We start from the raw sequence: 20947 nt of genomic DNA, 5'->3' as shown, positions 1-20947 counted from the left end.
GGACAAGAATGGTCAAATAGAACGAATCAAATGAGGCTTTAATAATACTGTAAAGTTATACAATTATTAATGCAAATACATCATAGAGAAATGTTACATTCTACCCTCATGTAAATGATAAGACAGAGAGAGAGGTATAGAGAGAGAGAAATGACCACATGGTCACTTTTACAGTACTCACAGGTTCATCTGAGACCACACACCAGGACAAAAGATTAAAAAAGAAAAGAGAAATAATCTGTGCTCTACTTCTGCTTTTAACTTCCAACCACAGTATTTAAATTAGGAGCTTTTTTTCAAGGGAACAAATCAGACCTCCATCCTAGTCATGACACCTCAGCACCAACACGTTCCTGAGGGCTTGTTAAGCTTCCCAGAGAAATCAGTCATTCGGCCCATCGGGGAAAGGGCCATTTGTAGAAAGGGGGCAGGATTGATGATCCCCTTCAATTCCACACAAATCATATCCCTGAATTTGTTCCTGAACTTGTACATTAACAAACCATGTCAGTGGAAATAAAGACGACAACACACACACAGGTTTTTCCTTTTTTTTATTTTTCAAAATTACTTTTGTTATGTTTCTATACAACAAATTCTGTAACGCACCTCCTTTCCATTTCGCATTGAACCTGAACATTAACTTGGCCTCTCTCTGTACAACACTTCTATATCCATCCATCCAACCATCCATCCATCCATCCATCCATCCCTCTTTCTGTCCATCACCCGTCAGATTGCACACACTCATACACTCACATACGTTAACGCTCACATCCGACATGACTGTTGCCCCTGCCACCATCACCCTGGGTTACGTCTCAACGGTCAGATGTGGCAGCCAACGTCAAAGGAAAGGACAAGTGACAGAATTCGCCATGCCCCGTACATCCACCATATTCTCGTCACCGATCCTGTTGTTTTCAAACCAGCGCAGCTAGAGGGACGCAGGGACAACACCAACTGACTACTGAAACGCACCTTTTGACTGCCACACATCGGCACAAGATGGCGGCAATGGACCCATCACACATTCTTTAGACCAGTCCCGTGTCTCCAAAGCCCTGGTTGAGGGGATGACAGCCTCTCCCACACACATCCAGCATGTTCCATAGTAAACAAGTAAACTGCAGTAACATCCTAGTAAATCACCCCCCTTACGAGGTGCAGAAGGTTGCGAAAAGCGTCCAGAATCAGCTTTATGGACAGTAACATGGGGGGGTACCTTACACCGGTACTCTTTCTCCACCATCTCATTGAGGGAGTATGGGGCAGTGGCCTCCTCCTTAACTCTGTACCATAATTTTCACTGAAAGAAATGGACTAGTGAGGGCAAATACGTAAGGACTCGTAAACTCTTCATTCTTGCTGCTAAGCACTCTTCTCACCAGTGCAGGGTGAGAGAAGAGGAGACCAGGAGGAAGCCACTGTAGAGTATCTAGATGCACCCTTGGAGACCCACAACAAGGGTGTATTTACACCCATCCACCATTTTGTTGTGATGCTGGTGCTGGTGCTGGCTAGAGCTGGCAGTGAGTTAGGGGGAAAACTGGATGAGGTAACTGGTTCTTCTCCTAAGAGGAAACCCAGGCTCTGTTAGAAGAGTGAAAAACAAACCCTTTCTCCACACCCTCCTCAACATGACTATTGACCTGACCTGACCTAACATGCTCGGAAAGGTGAAAGAAAGGAAGGACAGACGGAATTTAACAAGTGTCTATTTCGTGGAGTGTTTTGGAATCCGTAGTGTACAATCAAAGAAACATGGAGAATCCCCAACTCTCCAAAGTAACTTCTGCAATAAAAAACAAAAAATCCTATAAACACAAAAGTGAGGTACAATATGGCACCAAACGTGCTGGATTAGAGAGGGTGGTTTTGGAGACACTGTAAAGGTAGTCTATAAATATATCAACACAGCTAAAACATGAACGGTCCCGTCCACACGTAATACTGGCTCTAAAACACTACAACTCTGACAATGCACTGTCCAGTAGACTCCTACCCTGAGACCTAGGAGGGAATGCTGGGAAAGGTAGTCCTTTTTTTTTTTTTCCGTCTTAAAAAAAAAAAAAAAATCCCCCTCATATTATACCTCTCTATCACAGTAACATTGCTCTTACTCCCCACCTAGTGGTCAAAAATTGGCAATAACTTTAAAAAAAAAAAGAAACTCCTTAAAAACTGAATTAGTGTACAACATAAATATTACAACTGCATTAGTAGTAATAATAATAATAATAATAATAATTAACAACCGCATCCACTTTTCCATATCTATTTCCAATTTCTATAATTCACATGAAAAGAATTATCATTATTTTGACTCTAACACAGGTCCAGAGTTTTTATACACTTATAAGTACAATGTAGGTCGAAAGTGTTGGACATTGAACAATCTTCAATCTTACTGTCAAACTTTAGACAGGTATTATATCTTTGTATGCATTTATATAAACGTGTAGTGTGCATGTATGGATACAAATTATTTCTGTACATTACTTTCATGCATTAAACTGTAATTACTGTTGTTTCACAATGTACATCATATGTACACATGCGGACACACACACCTACAAGGCTGTGTGGCCAGGAATGGGTCAAAGGTCAAAGTACTATGCAAGCGTTCACCACTGTACACACACCCACTCTCAGAATGTTCACAGGGAATTATTGCTCGGCTCACTCAAAATAACTCCATGGCAGCATCTCTTTAAGACGTTTTAAAGAGCAGTGGCAGAGTTGTATTGGGTCAGCCGAGCCACTGGATGGCAGTGTTACATTTGTCATATACTTGAGAATCTTCTTACAAAAACATTTTTCTGATAGAAATCTGCCCTCTTGTCACCTTTGTGGCTCATTTCCTTGCCTCCTTACAACAGCAGTAGTTTTTAACCCAATCAACAATGATTTGTTTTTTTGTTTTGTTTTGAAAGTTTTCTACTGTTATTTACATAGTTACAGTTTATTAAAGCAACCTCTATGGAGTCGTTTTAGCTCCTCCTCCACCCCTTTGCACCTCTGCATTAGTCATGTTGACGTCAGCAGAGCGATGCTCCTAACCTACAACTGTTAAAACTCCTCATTAAAACTCCCCGTTCCTCCCCAAATAAAACCCTCCCCTCTCTGCAGACAGAATACTCAATGGTCTCTAGTCTGCTGTACGGCCCCCAAATGGCCTAGATCCCTATCTGTCTAATACGTGTGAATGACTGCCCCCCCCCCCCCCCATGCCTCCAATCTATATGTAGTGATAATTCCAGTAGAGGTGGTCTAACCCTGGCCTCTAATGAGAAGAGAAGTGACCTTATCTCCAGAACTATTGACCCTAACCCTTAACCAATTGGAAAATGTGACCTGCGCTTTCTATAAGACTTAGAGATGGAGCTGTTTTGGGGGTAAAGCTGTTCCAGCCCCACCCCTGGAGGAAGGAGAGGTGGAATGGTTGCTACCCTGCCCCTCCATCTGAGGGAAAGAGAGAGACTCCCAACTCCTGCCCCTGCATGCATGAACTACGAGAGGGGGAGCTTGTTCTCTCCATCTCTATTCATCCCTCCTTCTCTCACCCTGCCCGTTGGAGCGAGAGGGGCAGGGTGGCCCTCGCTCCCTTCCCCTTTAAGAGTAGGAGAGGTGGGAGCCGTTGGAGATGTGGGAAGTGACTGAGGTGCTCCGGCTGAGGCCCCCCTCGCCCCCCCCCGCCCCGCCCGGCCCCCCGGACGCCGTCCTCCGCAGCGGCTGAGGGCTGTTCCTGAGGGCCATCAGACTGGGCCCCCGCACCACCAGGCCCCCCCCACCCCCGTAGCCCCCCTGGGAGGACGAAGAAGAGGAGGAGGAAGGCGGGGATGAGGAGGAGAGGGAGATGGGGGGAGGTGGAGGCGGGGGGGGCAGGAGGGCCAGGGACTGGGCCGAGGCGTGCTGAGACAGGTGGTGGCCGTGGGAATGGTGGGAGAAGTGTCCCCCCCCTCCCCCTCCCCCTCCCCCTCCCACCCATTCTCTCTCCCTGTCCCTCTCCCTCTCTCTCTCCCTCTCGCGGCTCTCCCGGTACAGGTGGGGGGTGCTCTGGTGGTGGTGGTAGTGCTGGGGGAGGTAGTGCTGCTGCTGGTGGTGATGATGATGGGAGGAAGAGGAGGATGAGGAAGAGGAGGAGGCCGAGGAGTGGCCCCTGGTGCTCATGTTCATGTCGCTGTCCCGGCCCAGGCCGTGAGAGGAGGTGACCGACTCGGCCCGGCTGAACCCGCCCCCCCCTCCTCCTACACCGCAGCTGCTGTTCTGGCTGCGCCAGGCGGGGGGCGCCACTGAGTTCTGCACGCCGTGGCTCCAGTGGCTGCCCGAGCGGGGGACGGGGCGGGAGGGCCAGCCCCCGGGGCCGGAGGAGGGGCTGGGGTTGGGGTAGCCCTGGTTGAAGGCCTCAGCCGGGATGCCTGTCAGGGCCATGTTGCTGAAGCCCAGGCGCATGCTCTCCGAGTCAAACGCCTCGATCTCTCGCGCCTGGCGCTCCAGGAGGGTGCGGATGCGCTCCGAGCGCTCGTTCTGCAGTGAGAGCATCTCCTCCTCTATCTGAGAGAGGGAGAGAGAGAGAGAGGGAGAGAATTTCGTCACCACGATTGGGAAACTGGCTATTCTCTTCATCCCCATCCACATACATCCATAGGTGAATAAAACAAGCATCAAAACGCAACTGACAGTGACCGTATCCACACACGCACAGAAAGAGTGAAAATGAGAGGGGGGGAGAGAGAGAGAGAGAGAGGACACACAGAGAGACAGACACACACACATCCATCCATCCATCCACCCACCCACCCACCCACGTACCCTCTGCTCCAGCAGGGCCCTGCGGATGGACACCCTCTGCTCCAGGTCCTTGGCCTCTCTCTCGTGCTGGGTGTCTGTGTGGATCTTGATCTTGCTCTGATAGGCGTTCAGCAGCTCTAGTTCCTGCTGCAGCTGCATCCTCAGCACCTGGTACTCCGCCTCCTGGGTCTCATCCAGCCGCAGCTGAGGGAAGAGGTGGAGAGAGGGCTGGACGTCAGCTTATGGATCCTCAAAGCTGGGCTTTGTGGTCCTACTGTTGGCTACTGGTACACAGACACCATGACTGCAGCTCCCGGGTCTGGTGTGGTCCAGTGGTCTAGCACCACGGCCTACAGTGTACACGTATGCCCATGTCGGCAGGGGTTGGAATCCGGTCCATGCCCAGCTGACATGCCTTCTCCACTTTTGTGGAAAATTGAAATCTCATTGAGGGTGCAGTACTGGCTAGGTTGTGGTTAATCCTGACAGTTTTATGAGTTAGTATCTTGTGTGTCCGGTGGGTGTATTTGTTGAATGTTGGATTTGGTGGATGTGTGGGTGTGTGTGTGTGTGGTGTAGCAGGTGTGTGTGTGGTGTAGCAGGTGTGCGGTAGGGTCCTTGCCTTACTCACAGCCTGTGTGGACAGCATGTCGTTGATGGAGTGGTCGTACTGCTCGGCCAGGATGGCCAGCTTACGCGTCTGCTCCTCTTTGAGCCTCTTGAGCACCGCCTTATGGTCAGCCTTGGGAGTGCTCTCCAGCAGGTGGTTCCTCAGGGCCTTGTACTGACGGGTCTGGATCTTACACGTGTCCTGGAACTGACGCTTGATCTGGAGTTCTTTTGACTGGAGGGAGGGAAAGAAAAATAGTGTTTGGAAGGGGAGCGATGGATAAAGAGGAAGGGAGAGAAAGGAAAGGTCAACGTCGGGTATGTTTGACTTCATCACAGCTAATCCCTGGAAGTCTTGTGCCAACCTAGCATCTCCTCTTTATCTCCACACTGTCCCAGCAGGGTCACCTTCTCGTGGCAAAGTAGTCTGCTCACTGTCCCCACAAAAGTCCCTCTAGGTCCCCAAAATATTGGTTGTTTGGTGTTCCAAAAAGCGTTCTTGCACCCTATCTAGAGTGTATAGTGTACTTGTTATGTGCCCTAGATAGAGTGCAAGAATGCATTTTGGAACACAGCCATTCTCTCCAAGTCCCTCACAATGTTCTCTCTAGTCCCCATAGTTCCCTCTAGGCTCCATACAGTTCCCTGTAGGACCCTCTAGGCCACCCCCTGGTGGCCATGGTCTCTCTGGGTCTCTTACCTTGAGGCTCTTGGGCTGCTGGCGGACCTCGACCGTGTGTTTCTGACGCAGCTCCTGCTCCCGTCTCTTGTTGTACTCCATCTGGTTGGTCAGCTCCGTCTGGTGCTGGGTGCGGATCAGGTCGGCCCGGGTCCGCTGCACAGAGCCCAGCTGACGGAACTCCAGCTCCTGGGTCGACTCGTGGTGGCGCAGCAGCATGGCGCACTCCAGGTCCTTCTGGGTCTGCTTCTTGTTCAGGTCCTGGGGGGTTATGCGTTATGTTATGCGTACAAATGTCATTTTTTGTTGTCAGACATAGCTTGTTTCATGTCAGTAGACTATTGCGGTAGGTGGGCTAGCTAGTTACCATTACTTAGAAACTGTACCTCAAAGTCAATACAAATCTTTAGGCAGCTAGCTAGCGGCTTGACCAAGTTTGAATCGAAAATGTTCCTCTGCCGTTTTTTGACAAACATGCCGAAAAGGATGAAAAATTAACCCAACTGTCAACGGACTATTTGTCAGTTATCACTGGCCGTATACTTTTATTTCATACCATGCAAATATCAAATTACTTAAAAAAAAAAAACGTCTGGTGATTGAGCATGGGTTTGAACCAGAACTGGCGACCGGAGCCTTCTCAGGAGAGTCAATGCTGTAGCCTACCTCTCTCAGAAGGTCCTGCTCCAGGTTGTGACGCGCCAGCAGCATCTTCCTCTTGTACTGACGACACTGCAGCTCGTAGTATTGCCTCTGTCGCCGTAGCAACCCTGCCTCCTCTTCCGCCTGCAGCTGCTGCAGGCACTCCTTCTGACGCACCAGCCACTCCTGCTTCTCACGCTTAGGGGTGGACTGGTTCTCATTCAGCTCCTAGGATACACAGGGGGAAGGGTTAGAGTGTAACACCAGCCACTCCTGCTTCTCCCGATCGGGGGGGGGATTGGTTCTCATGTAGCTCCTGGGAAACATGGGGGGGGGGCGTGGTTAGAGATCGACAACAGCCACTCAAGTTGCTCCCAGTTGAACAGTGACTGAGGCCCTTCCTCAACTCCTTGTGTCCTCTCCTCTGTCCTCCGCTTGCTACTTACTCAACACGCATCGGAGAAGATCTCGGTTCCTTTCCGTAGATATTATCCTCCGATGCTTTTTTATTTAGAAGAAGCGAGTGGAGAACGGAGGAGAGGATGGCAAGGAATCGATTTTCTAACAAATGGCCTGATGATTCTTGCTCGGCATCTGAAAGACGCCGGAGGGGGAAGAATTACAGTGCAACACCTCTGACCAATCCAGACTGTGAAGCAGACTGAGACCTCGGATTTATGCTTTACGGTTGGAACGCGGCCGTACCTCTTTGAGCTGGTCTTTGCGCTGGCGATACTGGCGCTTCTGCGACTCGAGCAAACTGGTCAGCTCTTTCTTCTGCTGGCCGAGGATGTGCTGCTGGAACTTCTTCTCCTCTGCTAGTGCTGCTTTTATCTGGAGAGAGAGGAAGGGAGAAAGAGAGAGAGAGGGAGGAAGTGAGGAGGGGGAAAGGCACCAGGTACCCTTACTACCACTGTCTTTTCTTTGACAACACACTCCCTCACCTCTTCCTCAAGGACAGCCCTGCCTGGTGCTCGCTATCAGCCTTTCTTTGCCTGGTTAATAGGCCGTACTATTGAGCAATTGCTAGTGAGCGACATGGCTTGTTTCTCCGGGTAGCGTCTTTCGAAGGATGGCCTGGTGCTCCGTCACCTCCAAAGCTCTCATCCAACCATCAATCAATCTCTCCTTCCATCCCACTCTACCAGTACATCCCTCCTTTCCTTTCTCCCTCCCCTCTTACTCCGGTATCGCCTGCTGCTTATTGCCCACCGTGCCGCCGTCTTCCCAAAAGCTGTTCATCTAGGTCTTGTCCTCTCACCCACCCACTCTCCTTTCAGTCCTCCTCCATCCTTCTATCCCTTCCTCACCTCTTTCTCCAGGATGACCTGGTGCTTCTTGCCCAGTTTGTCCCCCTCCCTTCCTCAGCTCCTCACCTCTTTCTCCAGGATGGCCTGGTGCTTCCTGCCCAATTTGTCCCCCTCCCCACCTCTTTCTCCAGGATGGCCTGGTGCTTCTTGCCCAATTTGTCCCCCTCCCCACCTCTTTCTCCAGGATGGCCTGGTGCTTCTTGCCCAATTTGTCCCCCTCCCCACCTCCTCACCTCTTTCTCCAGGATGGCCTGGTGCTTCTTGCCCAATTTGTCCCCCTCCCACCTCCTCACCTCTTTCTCCAGGATGGCCTGGTGCTTCTTGCCCAGTTTGTCCCCCTCCCCAGTGAAGCTGTTCCTCTGGTTCTCCAGCTCCTTGTCCAGCCTCAGCTGGTGCTCATCCATCTCAGCCTTCAGCTTGTTCTCCAGGGCCATCAGCTGCTTCTGGTGCTGCCTCCTCATCCGCTTGTACCCCGACATCTGCTCCCGCAACGCAGAGCCCTGCTCGTGCTCCTGAATCTGACGCGTCACCTGGGGGGAGGGAGGGTGGAGGAAGAGTGTCACTGTCATAATCGTCACAAAAAAAGCTTTCCAGCACCGTCTCCCCATGGAACTACAATGTGTGATGTCTAACACCCCATTCCGCACTTGCAGTCTTCCGCTCGTTCACGTGTGATTTCATTCCTGTGTGATTCCCCATTGGCCCCGCTTCAACAGGCATGTTGCTGGGCTCATGTTGCGCCCCCTGTGTGCAAGAGCGCGTGACTGCGGCCTTGTAGACTTGGAAGCGCTCAGACGATGTGTTTGTGTTTTACTGTTTCTACTTATATTTTTGTTTTTTCATTTGCATATCTGTTTCATCCATTCGTAAAGCACTTAAAAGGGGCTATATAAATAAAGTTTATTATTATTTTTATTATCATCATCATCATAACCCGTGAGGGCTATTCAGGTTGAGTAGTGAGAACGTGCATCCCTTCCACCAGCATTCATCATCTGATTCTTTCTGGGGACATGGAGACTGTGGCTGTTGGAAGCCTCTGTGTGTGTGGTGAGTTGGAGGGGGGTGGGGTTAAGACCGGTTCTCACCAGGGAAGCGGTTCTGATGGTGGCGAAGTGGTCGCGGTTGCGGTAGTAGGCTCTGCGGCGAGCAGTGGACGACGGCTGCTGCTGGTCCATCTCCGGCTGGTACGGGTCGTCATAGATGTTATCCTGGCCCTGAGAGACGGAGAGAGAAAGGGGGAGAGAGAGAGAGAGAGAGAGAGAGACGGGGGGCGTAAATTAAGTCAAGAAACACAGATCAACACAAACACACACAGAGGTAGGAGGTGTTCTCCCTCCTGCATCATGGCCATCTCTCCCCCTCTGTATGCAAATACACACACACACACACACTTACGACAGGGCGGTGTATGATGGAGGAGTTGGAGGTGACGGTGTGCTCCCCCTCCTGCATCATGGCCATCTCGGTGCTGTCGTCTGAGGCGTCGGCCAGGCTGTTGACGGAGGAGCTCTGGGAGGAGGCGGAGATGGACATGGAGGGGACCGACTGGGAGCTCTCCATACTGTTCACCGTCCCCGTACGCAACAGGTACTGCTCCACCTCCTAGAGAGAGAGAGAGAGAGGGGAGAGGAGACACACAGGGTGAGAATAAGAGAACACACACACAATACTTGGATCCAGGGTCAATGAAGGTGCATATGATCCAAACACATCTAAGGTCATGTCGATGCCTCTACCAAGTACTCCCTTAGAGATGGCAGGTCCACATTCTGTCTCTTGCTCTACCCCCCCCCCCCCACCTCTCTCTCTCTCTCAATTGTAGCCTGCCTCCCTCGTCTGAGACCCCTACCTCCTCCTCCTCCCCTCCCTCTGGCGTGGGTCCATTGAGCTGGGTCTCCTGGAACAGGATCTTCTTCATCTTGCGGTACTGCAGGTTGTCCAGCTCCCGTACTGCGTCCTTGGTCCGCGCTATCAGGTCCATCACAGCCGTGAGGGGCCGCTCGCGACACAGGAACCGATGCTGGATAGATGGAGAGAGAGAGACAGAAATAAGCAATTGCTATTTTGTACATGTAGCCTAACTGAAAACAGCCGCATGGAGCCTTGGTGACTGTAGACAAGACCGTCTTGGACACATGTTTTGATGCCATTACTGCCGTAAGTCCATAGAGAGACACTTAGAGTTTAATTCTTGATGTTACTTAAATACATGTTTACTTCATATGACCAATGGGTTTTCAACAGCAATACGATGACTGTGTGCAGGTATGAATACGAGGTGGTTTTATTGCTTGGCTGATATGAAGCATCTGATTTGCTTTAATTATGACTTTCATGGTCTGGCCTTTTGTCACTCATGTTGACCCCCTTTGAGAGGGACAGGACCCCTTTACAATTCCTCAGGGGGCCATAATGCCCCCCCTCCCCCAAATCCACTCTGGATTAAACACTGATGTGTGTGTGTGTGTGTGTGTAAAACAGTTATGCTCTCTGGTGTGTGGATAAGTAACTGGATAGACTCAAGTCAAAGAGTGATGATGGACACAGAAACCCAGTGCAGGAGATCAATGTTTCCATGGACAGAGGAGGTCAATACAGTGGTAGATGTGTGTGTGTGTGTGGTGTTGTTATGAAGGCCAAGGCCATGATTGACCTCAATAAATTAACCCTTCCACACCTGTCTCCACTCTCTTAATCACCCCTCCCTGGACCTTTCCTCTCCCCACATCCCTTCATCGCCTTTTCCCTTTTATACAAACGGTTACCATGGTAATTAATCACTCCCGCAGCAATAATGCCTGGCGGGAGGGCATGGGAGAAACACACACCTCAACATCTACTGGCAGATTCAGTTAAATATTTGCAGGCTTCTTATTTCAAATCTAACAGGCTTTTTTTATACTGTGTGTGTGTGTGTGTGTGTGTGTGTTGCATTCTCACATTCAGCAGCACATCAGAGGTAGGCCTGTCCTGGGGAATCTTCTGTAGGCAGGAGTCAACAAAGTTACGGAAATAATCTGACCTGGAGAGAGAGAGGAGAAAGAGAGAGAGAGAGGGAGTTAAGTTAGAGGGAGAGAGAGAGAGAGAGAGAGAAAGAGAGAGTTAAAGTAAAGGGGGAGAGAGAGAGTGTTAAGTTAGAGGGTGAGAGAATTAAAGGGATGGTTCAGCCTATGTTCATGTTTAGGTGAAATATCATCCTTTGTCCTCATAGGCCAGTGGTGGAAGCTTCTCTGGTTCAGCAGCAAAGGCTAAGAGGCTAACCGCTAGCAGCTCTCCGACAGACAGGATTCCAAAGGCTTTTAAGTCAGCATTATTGAAATGACCTCAGAGAAGCTTTCACTACTGGCCTGAGGGACAACTCAGGGTAACATGGTACTTCACCTAAACATGAAAAGAGAGGGGGCGGTTAAGTTAGAGGGTGAGAAAGAGAGGGGGGGGGGGGGGTTAAGTTAGAGGGTGAGAGAGAGAGGGGGGGGGGGGTTAAGTTAGAGGGTGAGAAAGAGAGGGGGGGGGTTAAGTTAGAGGGTGAGAGAGAGAGGGGGGGGGGGTTAAGTTAGAGGGTGAGAAAGAGAGGGGGGGGGGTTAAGTTAGAGGGTGAGAAAGAGAGAGGGGGGAGTTAAGTTAGAGGGTGAGAGAGAGAAAGAGAGAGAGGGGGGGTTAAGTTAGAGGGTGAGAGAGGGGGGGGTAAGTTAGAGGGTGAGGTAAGCGTGAAGTGAAAGAGAGTAGGGATGGGTATTTCAATAGTTGTCCGTTTGAGTACTCAAATAAAAACACAATTAAAAAAAAACCCATGTGCTTAGCAGAGACAGAGCGGAGGAGAGAGGAGAAGGTTGAGGCCTACTCAGTAGCTCATCACCACTCTCTCTAATCCACCCTGACCCACATCTTCTCTAAAAACATGGAGCTCCAGTTAAAGGTCGAGTTTGTGTACTCATGCCCATCCCTTAAAGAGTGAGAGAGTTTAATAAAGGACAGAGAGAGAGAGAGAGCGAGAGAAAAATATAAATGAATGAGAGAGAGAGAGAAATATAAATGAATGAGAGGGGGAGGGGGAGAGAGAGAGAGAGAGAAATATAAATGAATGAGAGGGGGAGGGGGAGAGAGAGAGAGAGAGAAATATAAATGAATGAGAGGGAGAGAGGTGCAGGCGAGGGAGGGAAGGAGGGACTTGATCTCACCAGTGATTGGACTGTAGGATGGGGCTCTCGTTCTGGGCGATGTGGTATAAGGCACTCATAGCATTCATGTTGAACAGGGGAGGCTTCCTCTCCGCTAGAGAGAGAGAGAGAGAGGGATAGAGAAAGTAAAAGAGATGGAGACAGATTTAAGTAAGTAGAGGAAAGGAGAGAAAGACAGAAAAAGTGGGGGGAGGGAGGGAGGAAAGAGAGAGAGAGAGAGAGAGAGAGAGAGAGGACATGTTAGCTTATGCCTAAAGCTGCTTAGGGTCGGAATCCCAAAATCTCTGTGACATGGGGGGACACAGGGACAACACAGACAACTCCTGACTCCCTCTGGCCTAGAGAAGTCACACCCAATATCTCTGGACTCACTTTGGCCCTTTGGTTCATTCTCCTGTGTGTCGCCAGTGAATGGTTTCAACAGCCCAAGAGAACTGAAGAGAATCCGAGAGCAGTTCTGATAGCTTTACGTCTATCCGACAAGCGGAATCCAAGAGAGCGGGTATATTTGCCACTGCTGTCTCAGCGTACAGGTTTCCTGTTTAGGATCACAGATCTAGGAACGACCACACCTCTACAAATCCTCAGCTTAATCACTTTATGTTCATCTAGACATCGGGGGAGATGCTTACCCAGCTCTATGCAGGTGATGCCCAGAGACCAGACGTCCACCTTGCCGTCGTACTGACCCTCGTCCATGGCCAGGATCACCTCTGGAGCCATCCTGAGAAAGGAGAGGGTCAGATACAGCTGTCACACACACCTACCACCTACTAAAGACACCTGGTCCAAACAGTCAACCAACCACTGGACAGCATGTTAGAGAGGTTAGGAGTCCGCCAATCACCGACAGGATTGTTAGTGCACATCAGCTACTTTCAGGGTAAGGAACAACGTGACTAAGGTGTAAAGAAGTGAATTATCCCTTTAAGGGGCGGCCAGTTTTGGGTGAGATGCACTGAGTGTCTCTCCAGTTTTAACTCACCAGTACGGGGTTCCCACAAACGAGTTGGCAGGGGCTATGATGGAGGCGGAGCCAAAGTCCCCAAGCTTCACCAGGCCAGGTTCTGTCAGTAGGATGTTACCAGCCTTCACATCCCTGAGAGAGAGAGCACAACGTTAATACAACGTTAACACAACACAGAGACAACACACCAGCCTTCACATCACAGAGACAGACACAATATTAACACAACGCAGAGAAAACATCCACATCCCTGATAGAGAGGGAGAGAGCATTAACACAACACAGAGACAACATGCAGCTACACAGATAATGCTAAAGAGACAAAAGACATAACTGAGCCCAGACCAGAGAATGACGAGCCAGTATACACCATACTGAGATCAAATGGAGCCTTGCTAAGACATTGTACATTGAGTGGCCAAGCAGTTTCCTCAAACTGTAGTCCACCAACTTACTTCTGGTTCAAGCAAAAAAATCCCTATTGACTTTTTTTTTTTGGATCAGGATTTGTTTTCAAATAACTAATGTGAATTGTGTAAGCTAAAAGTTTCTTGGACGTTTTCTTCTCTGGTTAAATAACGTTTGGTACGTCATGTAAGCATTTCAATAATTTTATCTAAGTAAAAACTTGAGTATTGATAAATAAATAATAATAATGCATTTATTTTGTATTGCGCTTTTCTCAGGACTCAAAGACAGGACATTCCATGGAGAGACCCAGAATAGATAGACACATAAAAAGTAAATCAAAAGCATAGTCAGTAAAAACAACAACAAAAATGGTTGATTAAAGATTAAAAGCAAGTTTAAAAGATGGGTTTTGGGGGATCATTTGAAGGAGAAGAGAGCACTGGATTCTTTGATGTGGTTTATAAATGAACTATTAGACAAGAGATGGCCGACTTGAAGATGACTCAAACGCGAGTTAATCAGACAAGCTTACTTTAGTTGTTGAAAAAATCCATATGGGATAAATGAAATAGGGAATTTAGGCTAAAACGAGTTCAACAAACTCAAACAAACTCCATTCTGACGGCACGCTTCAGAGCTCCATTGCAGAAACAACACTAAGACCAAGACTGTGGCAAAGACAGTGCATCCTTGTCCGCCAACTTGAAACTTTGTGTTCCCAAAGCTAGCGTCTTAACTTTAGCCTACCAGAGCCATGGTTCTGGTTGACCAAGGAAAACACGACAAGTCTCAGGGGCGTTAGGGTTGGACTTCACCAGCGACACAGGCAAGCTCATACATTCACAACAGCAAGACGGGTGGGAGTGTTGCTTACCTGTGAATCATATTGTGAGAGTGAAGATAAGCCAAGCCCTGCAGTGCACCATGGGTAATAGCAGCTATTTCCACTTCCTGGAGTGGCTTCTTGTGGACTGCAGCGAGTGATGGAGAGAATGAGAGACAGACAGAGAAAGATATAGAGACAGGAAGTGAAAGAGCTTTAAAAGCTTTAAAAGGCTGCAATGCACAGCTTCAAAAATATGTGGTTGGTTCAGAGCCATTAGAATCATGACAATCCAGCACGCTGTACCACACTAACCTTCCAGGAGGTCTGAGGCCGAGCCCAGACAGTACTCCATCACCAGCTGAGGGGGAAAGGAGTGTGGGATCAGTACGTTTAGAACCCTTCTCTGTGTCCCCCTCCCCCCAGATGTCAGTTAAAACCACTATTTTATTACATTTCAAAATGTTGAAGTAATTGTCATTACTATGTACACAGTTATAGAAATATAATATACAAGCACATAAAGTTAAGTCTGACTAAATCAAGCATTAATTGGTGGACAGAATCGTGTGTAGCAGGGGAGGCAGAAATCGGAGGACGGGCTCATTTTAACGTGTGGAACGGAATGAGGAATGGCATCAAACACGTGTGTTTGACACCATTCCTCATTCCATTCCATGCATTGCAATGAGCCCGTCCTCCGATGTCTGCCTCCACCAGCCTCCCCTGGCGGATAGTGATTTACTGACATTGTTTAGACGTCAGTAAACATCAGCCCAAAATTTTTTCTAAAAAACATACTACCCCCGCTTACTAATCTGATGGCGTATCACGTGGACCAGGAAGTAACCCCCTTCCTTCCTCTCAGCAGCTACACACTCACCCATGCTGTATGCTCCCGCAAGTAGCATCCTCTGTACTCAATGGTGTTGGGATGGCGGAGTTTCTGGAGAAACTTCACCTCCTTGATTATGTCTTGCCATTTCTGAGAATGGGGGAGTTAAAGGACTCATTATTTATAATAAAACATTATTATTATTATTTATTTTTTTAAAACATGCCACACTAGATGTAGGGTCCATGAGAGAGGTAATGCAGTGACCGTGTGTGTGTGTGTGTGTGTGTGTGTGCGTTCAATCACCTCGTTGGACTGCTTGCCGCTGTAGGACATCTTCTTGATGGCCACCACCTCATTGTTGCGTACATCTCTGGCCTGATGGACACAGTGTAGAGGTACATATTTATACGCACACCAGGGAGGCGTCCCATGACAGTTTCTTGGTAATGGATTCATTGGTTGCCAGGACCGATGAATGGGTTAATTGACCCCACACCAGGGTCAACGTCTTTGTATTCTGACTGCAGAGCTCCTGCTTGACCAGCCGGCCAGGAGTGATGTGATGGTGACAGTGAGGGAATCATCCATCTGGAATCATCCATCTGCTGTTTATATTGCTTATACTGCTTATACTGTTCATATTGTTTATACTGTATATTTTTTAGTACTTCTATTTTATTTTAAAACGTATTGTATTGTTGCACTACTCTGTGGCACTGTCACTTTTGCATTTCACTGTATACTTGTATGCACGTGACAAATAAAGAATCTTGAATCCTGAATGAAAGAGCGGGGCCTGCTTCTGTTGGATACAACGAGACAAATCCCACCCACAATCCCACCCATGTGGCTTGCTTCAGTTGTGCCTCTGAAAGTGAGGGGAAGGTGGTCTTTTATGATTACCTGTCTTAAAATGGATGACAGCGATTGACTGATAATAATATTATACATAATGTATGTGTAATTATTATTAATGAATACACAGGCACAGACTTGCATACACCTAATACACATGCACACACACACTGTGGAGTCACAAACACACAGTATTTGTATCTAAAGGCCTTTCCACGCCCTCCGACACACACACACACACACACACACACACACACACACACACACACACACACACACACACACACACACACACACACACACACACACACACACACACACACACACACACACACACACACACACACACACACACACACACACAGCCCAGTATGGAGGCCCCCAGCAGGCACACTTACAAAGTAGACGGCCCCGAAGCTGCCATGGCCGATCTCACGGAGGTCAGCGAACAGCTTCTCAGGGTCCTCTCGGTAGAACAGCTCTGCCACATCCGGGTCCTTGAGATTGCCCGCCCGTATACTCGAGGGCATTGCCAGGGCCTGGGAGACAGCATCATCAGTAAGGCAGAGAGAGAGAGAGAGAGAGAGAGAGAGAAAATCATAAGTAAGGTCCAAGGGGACAGAAAGAGGGACAGAGATGGTCAGGAGGAGGGGTGGAGAGAGTTGTCCGAAAATGGAAGATGTGGGAGGTAGTTCTCACAAAGTGCACTTAAAACAAATACATATCAATAATTTACAACATAACTCAACATGACAGACAGCAAATGGACATGTATATTTCCAAAAAGGAAATATACAAAGTATACAAAAAAGTACACACACACACATAAAATACAGCCCCTCAATGCAAGTGCTGCAAGTTGTGACATACGTTACGTTACTTAGCTTTTACATTTTCTGTCCCAAAAACTGCACTGATCTGTGCAAAAAATACCGACACTCACAACAGCCTATTCAGCATTGGACACTAGCCTCCGAACACACGCCTACCATCTCCGAACATTACATTAATATCTGTACGATTTGCACGCAAACCTCAGATATCCCAGTAAAAAGTTCTGATTTACTTACGGGAAGTCTTATATTGGTGTGTTTTGAGTGAAAACGCATCATCATAAGACTATTCGAGGAAGTCAATCTAAGCTTGCAATCTAAGCTTGCTAATATCCATGAGGCTCTGTTGTGTACACTTTCAATGGTGGGTAATGGGTGAATTGGCTTTACTGGTGTTCCTGGTAAGTCAAGTCTGGTCTGTCACATCATTTGTGCAGGCATAAGAGAGCTGTCAATGTCTAGTATTGATTCTAGGCTTTGTGTTTGTCTTTGGAGTCTGCTATTGGTGTCTGTCAATGAAAGCCAAGGAAGACATTTTTGGCCAAGAAAATAATAATAATAATAACAACAATAATAATAACACCTTAGGCTTGCCAAAATCAAGTTTGGAACAACATTAAAAATAAAAAATAAAAAGCACTGGTGAGCTCACCATGATTAAGGAAAACCCAAAATAACTGTCCCACAGATCAGGAACACTCTCCAGGAGGTAGGCATGAATGTGTCAGACTACCATCCACAGAATATATCACCAGATGAACTACAGAGGCTACACTGTAGGGTGCAAACCACTAGTTATCCTCAAAAAGTGCTTTAAATAACAGTTATTTAAAGATAGTATGGGCGTAGAGGGTTTCAGCTTTCTGATAAGCTACTCCAATCAGACTACGGTAGTTAATTATTGTGCTGTGCTACAAAGGACGCTAATCTTTCCCATTAACTTCTTGCAAAGCTAATAGGAGCTAGGCTATACACAGTGTGTAATGTTAACGATCCCTTTTGAGGAATTAAAACATCTGGCAAACTTTTTTGGGGGGGCTGAATTGTGCATTTAACAGCACAGGCTGTGTGTCGGTCTAGATGTAGGTCTGGGCCGGCCCTGTCGTTGGTGCTGAGTGTGATCGCTGGAGAGGAAAAGAGGTCTAGCTACGTAACCGGCCCCAGTGATTCAGTCTGGAGTGAATGCATGAAGACATCGCCCCAGGGCCTCCGCTTAGCACAACACTGCACGGGATGCTCTCTTTGAAGCAGCCCTATAGAGACGTCTGTGTGTGCAAGGAGGGGAAATGTATGTTGTGGACACTATGCTTTTTATAGAAATCCAGTGAACCAAATTTAGGACAATGAGGGCAAATCTTAAGTGTGCTATGGTCTAACCCATAATGGTCTATTGGTGCTCAATAAGGTCAAGGCATCTGTGATGAGGCCTAAGGCCTTATCTTGAGTGTAAAAATCACTGTGGCTACATATTACAGATGGATGGTGATTATCAGTCAGTGCCAGATGACATCAGTCGACACAAGAAAGAAGAAAATGCAGCTCTGGACATCATAGCCTAGGCCACGGATTTTTCTAGTCACAGGATAAACGCGACCTCTGCTTCAGAACAAAATGACGCGATCCATCATGATTTGTCAACCTTTCCATTTTTCAACTTCTCAACTGTGGAATAGCCCAAGTGTCCGTGTCCCCCCACTCCTTCGCCTTCAGTAGCTAATCCAACCCGTGCTCTAGTGCAGTTCTAGTGCAGTAGTGAGCACCTGATGCCAGGTGTGGTGAAGGTGCACTGAGCATCCAGATAAGGCATTGATCATCATGACAGCGTACGTGATGTGATCGCCAACCGCTGTGAAGGAACAGACAGAATGTCTGACGACACAAAGCCCAGAGACCATCACAACTCGGTGTGTAATAAGCATGATGACACACTGGCATGGTCTCGGTGTTCAGTATAAACTGAATTTATCGTCATTCGGATAAACCGTAAACAGGTCATGACGCGTTGGATATGAAGCCTAGCCGGTTATAAACATGAAAGGAATGTCGTTTAAAGGTGTGAGTCGTCAACAAATGTGCCAGTACAGAATATGTTTAGGTAGAATATAACATAGCATAGGCTAAGTCTGTTAGCTGGCACCCAGGTGGCTACATTAGGGAAACCTAGCCCAAGGGGGTGAACGACTATGAAAGGTCCAGATGAAAGCCGAACAACAACAGAGGCGCAACACAACTAGTTCCGTGAACAATTAACTATTATATTACATTGATAGCAGTGCAGCAAATTGGGGGGATTAATACTCGTTCGCACAACAAACAAGGACCGGCTGTGCTTAGAAGTCTAGAGGCGAGCAGCTACCTAGCTAACTTAGCTTCGGTCAACCGGGTAGCTAGTTCAGCCTACATAGCTTGCTATCAACCGGTATATTGTTAACACGCTAATATTATCAGCAACGGTTAACGCATATCCCTCTCTGGTAAAAGCTTGTCCTGCTGGGTTGTAACTGACTTGGCTACTAGTAGGTAGGTAATAGTTTTAGCAGCTAAACTAGCTATCATATTAGCTCAATCAGACCGAACACTCCGGCAACCAAGCTAGCCCCAATTTGGGACAAGACGTTCTACTTTATGCATGTGGATGCATCCATTGACCGACACCCAAATGTAAAAAGTAGTATGTCTTGTCACACATTGGGGCTAACAACCAAGACAGTTCACTTTGCTATAAACTCCTATGTCTGTGCAAAATACCCGTAGCATCGAAATCTGAGCTAAGGCCGGTTGTTGACAATAAAGTGAGAACACTTACCGCGGCTTATTGTGATCCCGCTCTATCTACGAAAAAAACCTGCAATCCCCCGCTAGCTAGCCACTGTCTCTTCACTGAGGCAGATCAAATTGTATTATCCATGATCAGCGATTTCCTTCACCTCACCGATATCCGACGACGAATTTGATTTGTTCTCAATTCTAAGCAAGCTAGCTCAGAACATAACAAGCTAGCTAGCTAGCTGGCTATCTTTATCCCTCCCAGCAGGTTAGCCAGCAAGCTAGCTAGCTGTCCTCAAGTTTGATGCAGGGTGAGGCTGCTGTTCCTTCTCGCCTGATTCCCTTCCTTTCATATTGTATCGCTACATTCGTCTGTCCGCAAAATTTCCTCAATATCAAGCTATTGTGTCTGTCCTCCGCCTTGATGTTTTTCTACCTCACACCTTTTTTTGTTTAGAAAATACAAGATGGCTGAGTGGGGCGGGAGCCGTACGGAAACCGGAAGAAAGGAGTAGGGGTGTATTTCCTGTATAAGGTCCAAAAGTTTGTTTTGTTTATTAATACAAAACAATTATTACAAGCTTTCAGACATAACGAGTATGACAAAGATTCAAACATAAAACTATATATTTAACCTGGTCCAAAAATTCTTGCCAATAGAGTACCGAGGTGTGTCGTCACTTCTGGGCCCACACGAACGTTCCACATTCATTTTCTCCGTCTGGATTTTTTCGAGTAATTATTATACATTAAATGTTCAACAAATGCTTACACGAATTTTCCGGATTATTATTCTAGCCAGTATCTAAAAAATGTGCTAAACAATTTAAATAAAAAAAAGACCCATCGAACGTGGTCTACGAGTCATAACAAATTAGTGATACATCTGGGAAGTTGTTTGTGTGGTTGGGTTCATGTTTTCAAATTGTTTCAAACTGATGCACTTGCTGTGTTTGAGAGGATCAATTTTGAGCAGTTGCCGACCAACACTGATCAGCGCTTTACAATACCTGCTGCAAGATGGGGATATAATCTGTCCTACTTTCTAACTAATTACAGTAAGGTGCTGTGGAGCCCTGCAGTTACTTCTCACAGGCTGCAATGAGCAGCAAGCACCTTCATTGGGAGGCATTTTCATGACCAATCATGAATGATTTCTTGGCACTTGTACCTGAATCAGGAAAAACTCTATATGCCACAATGTGTAGATTGTGGTGGGATATAAATCATTACGGTATT

General features: G+C 47.6%; 1 protein-coding gene across 2 annotated transcripts; it reads right to left on the bottom strand.

The window, feature by feature from the left end:
• Positions 1-539: 539 nt before the first annotated feature.
• Positions 540-20147, bottom strand: taok2a (TAO kinase 2a). Of its 2 annotated transcripts, none has more exons than XM_083676950.1 (20): positions 19749-20147; positions 16508-16648; positions 15558-15629; positions 15300-15401; positions 14732-14777; positions 14468-14564; positions 13201-13314; positions 12848-12939; positions 12216-12309; positions 10978-11059; positions 9887-10057; positions 9433-9639; positions 9123-9251; positions 8328-8564; positions 7430-7558; positions 6749-6952; positions 6104-6343; positions 5417-5638; positions 4816-4998; positions 540-4557 (listed from the first exon to the last, which is right to left on the bottom strand). In XM_083676950.1, exons 2-20 carry the CDS (start codon positions 16637-16639, stop codon positions 3616-3618), a joined length of 3495 nt encoding a protein of 1164 aa, XP_083533076.1. In that variant the 5' UTR covers positions 16640-16648; positions 19749-20147; the 3' UTR covers positions 540-3615. The 2 variants fall into 2 exon arrangements, with proteins under 2 accessions (XP_083533076.1, XP_083533077.1); XM_083676951.1 differs by having other exon boundaries at positions 5426-5638.
• Between the last annotated feature and the right edge of the window lie 800 nt (positions 20148-20947).

This window comes from Argentina silus (genome assembly GCF_951799395.1).
Source record: "Argentina silus genome assembly, chromosome: 9".
NCBI classification, from domain to species: domain Eukaryota; kingdom Metazoa; phylum Chordata; class Actinopteri; order Argentiniformes; family Argentinidae; genus Argentina; species Argentina silus.
This window is presented reverse-complemented; position numbering and strand designations above follow the sequence as displayed.

Excerpts from the sequence above, each read along its gene's own strand:
- taok2a (XM_083676950.1), bottom strand. The coding sequence starts at position 16,639 with ATGCCCTCGAGTATACGGGCGGGCAATCTCAAGGACCCGGATGTGGCA. Across the intron at positions 12,940-13,200 it reads TTTGTGGGAACCCCGTACTG|GATGGCTCCAGAGGTGATCC; the intron begins GTGAGTTAAAAC and ends CTCCTTTCTCAG. Across the intron at positions 9,252-9,432 it reads CCATCATACACCGCCCTGTC|GGCCAGGATAACATCTATGA; the intron begins GTAAGTGTGTGT and ends TCCGTCTCTCAG.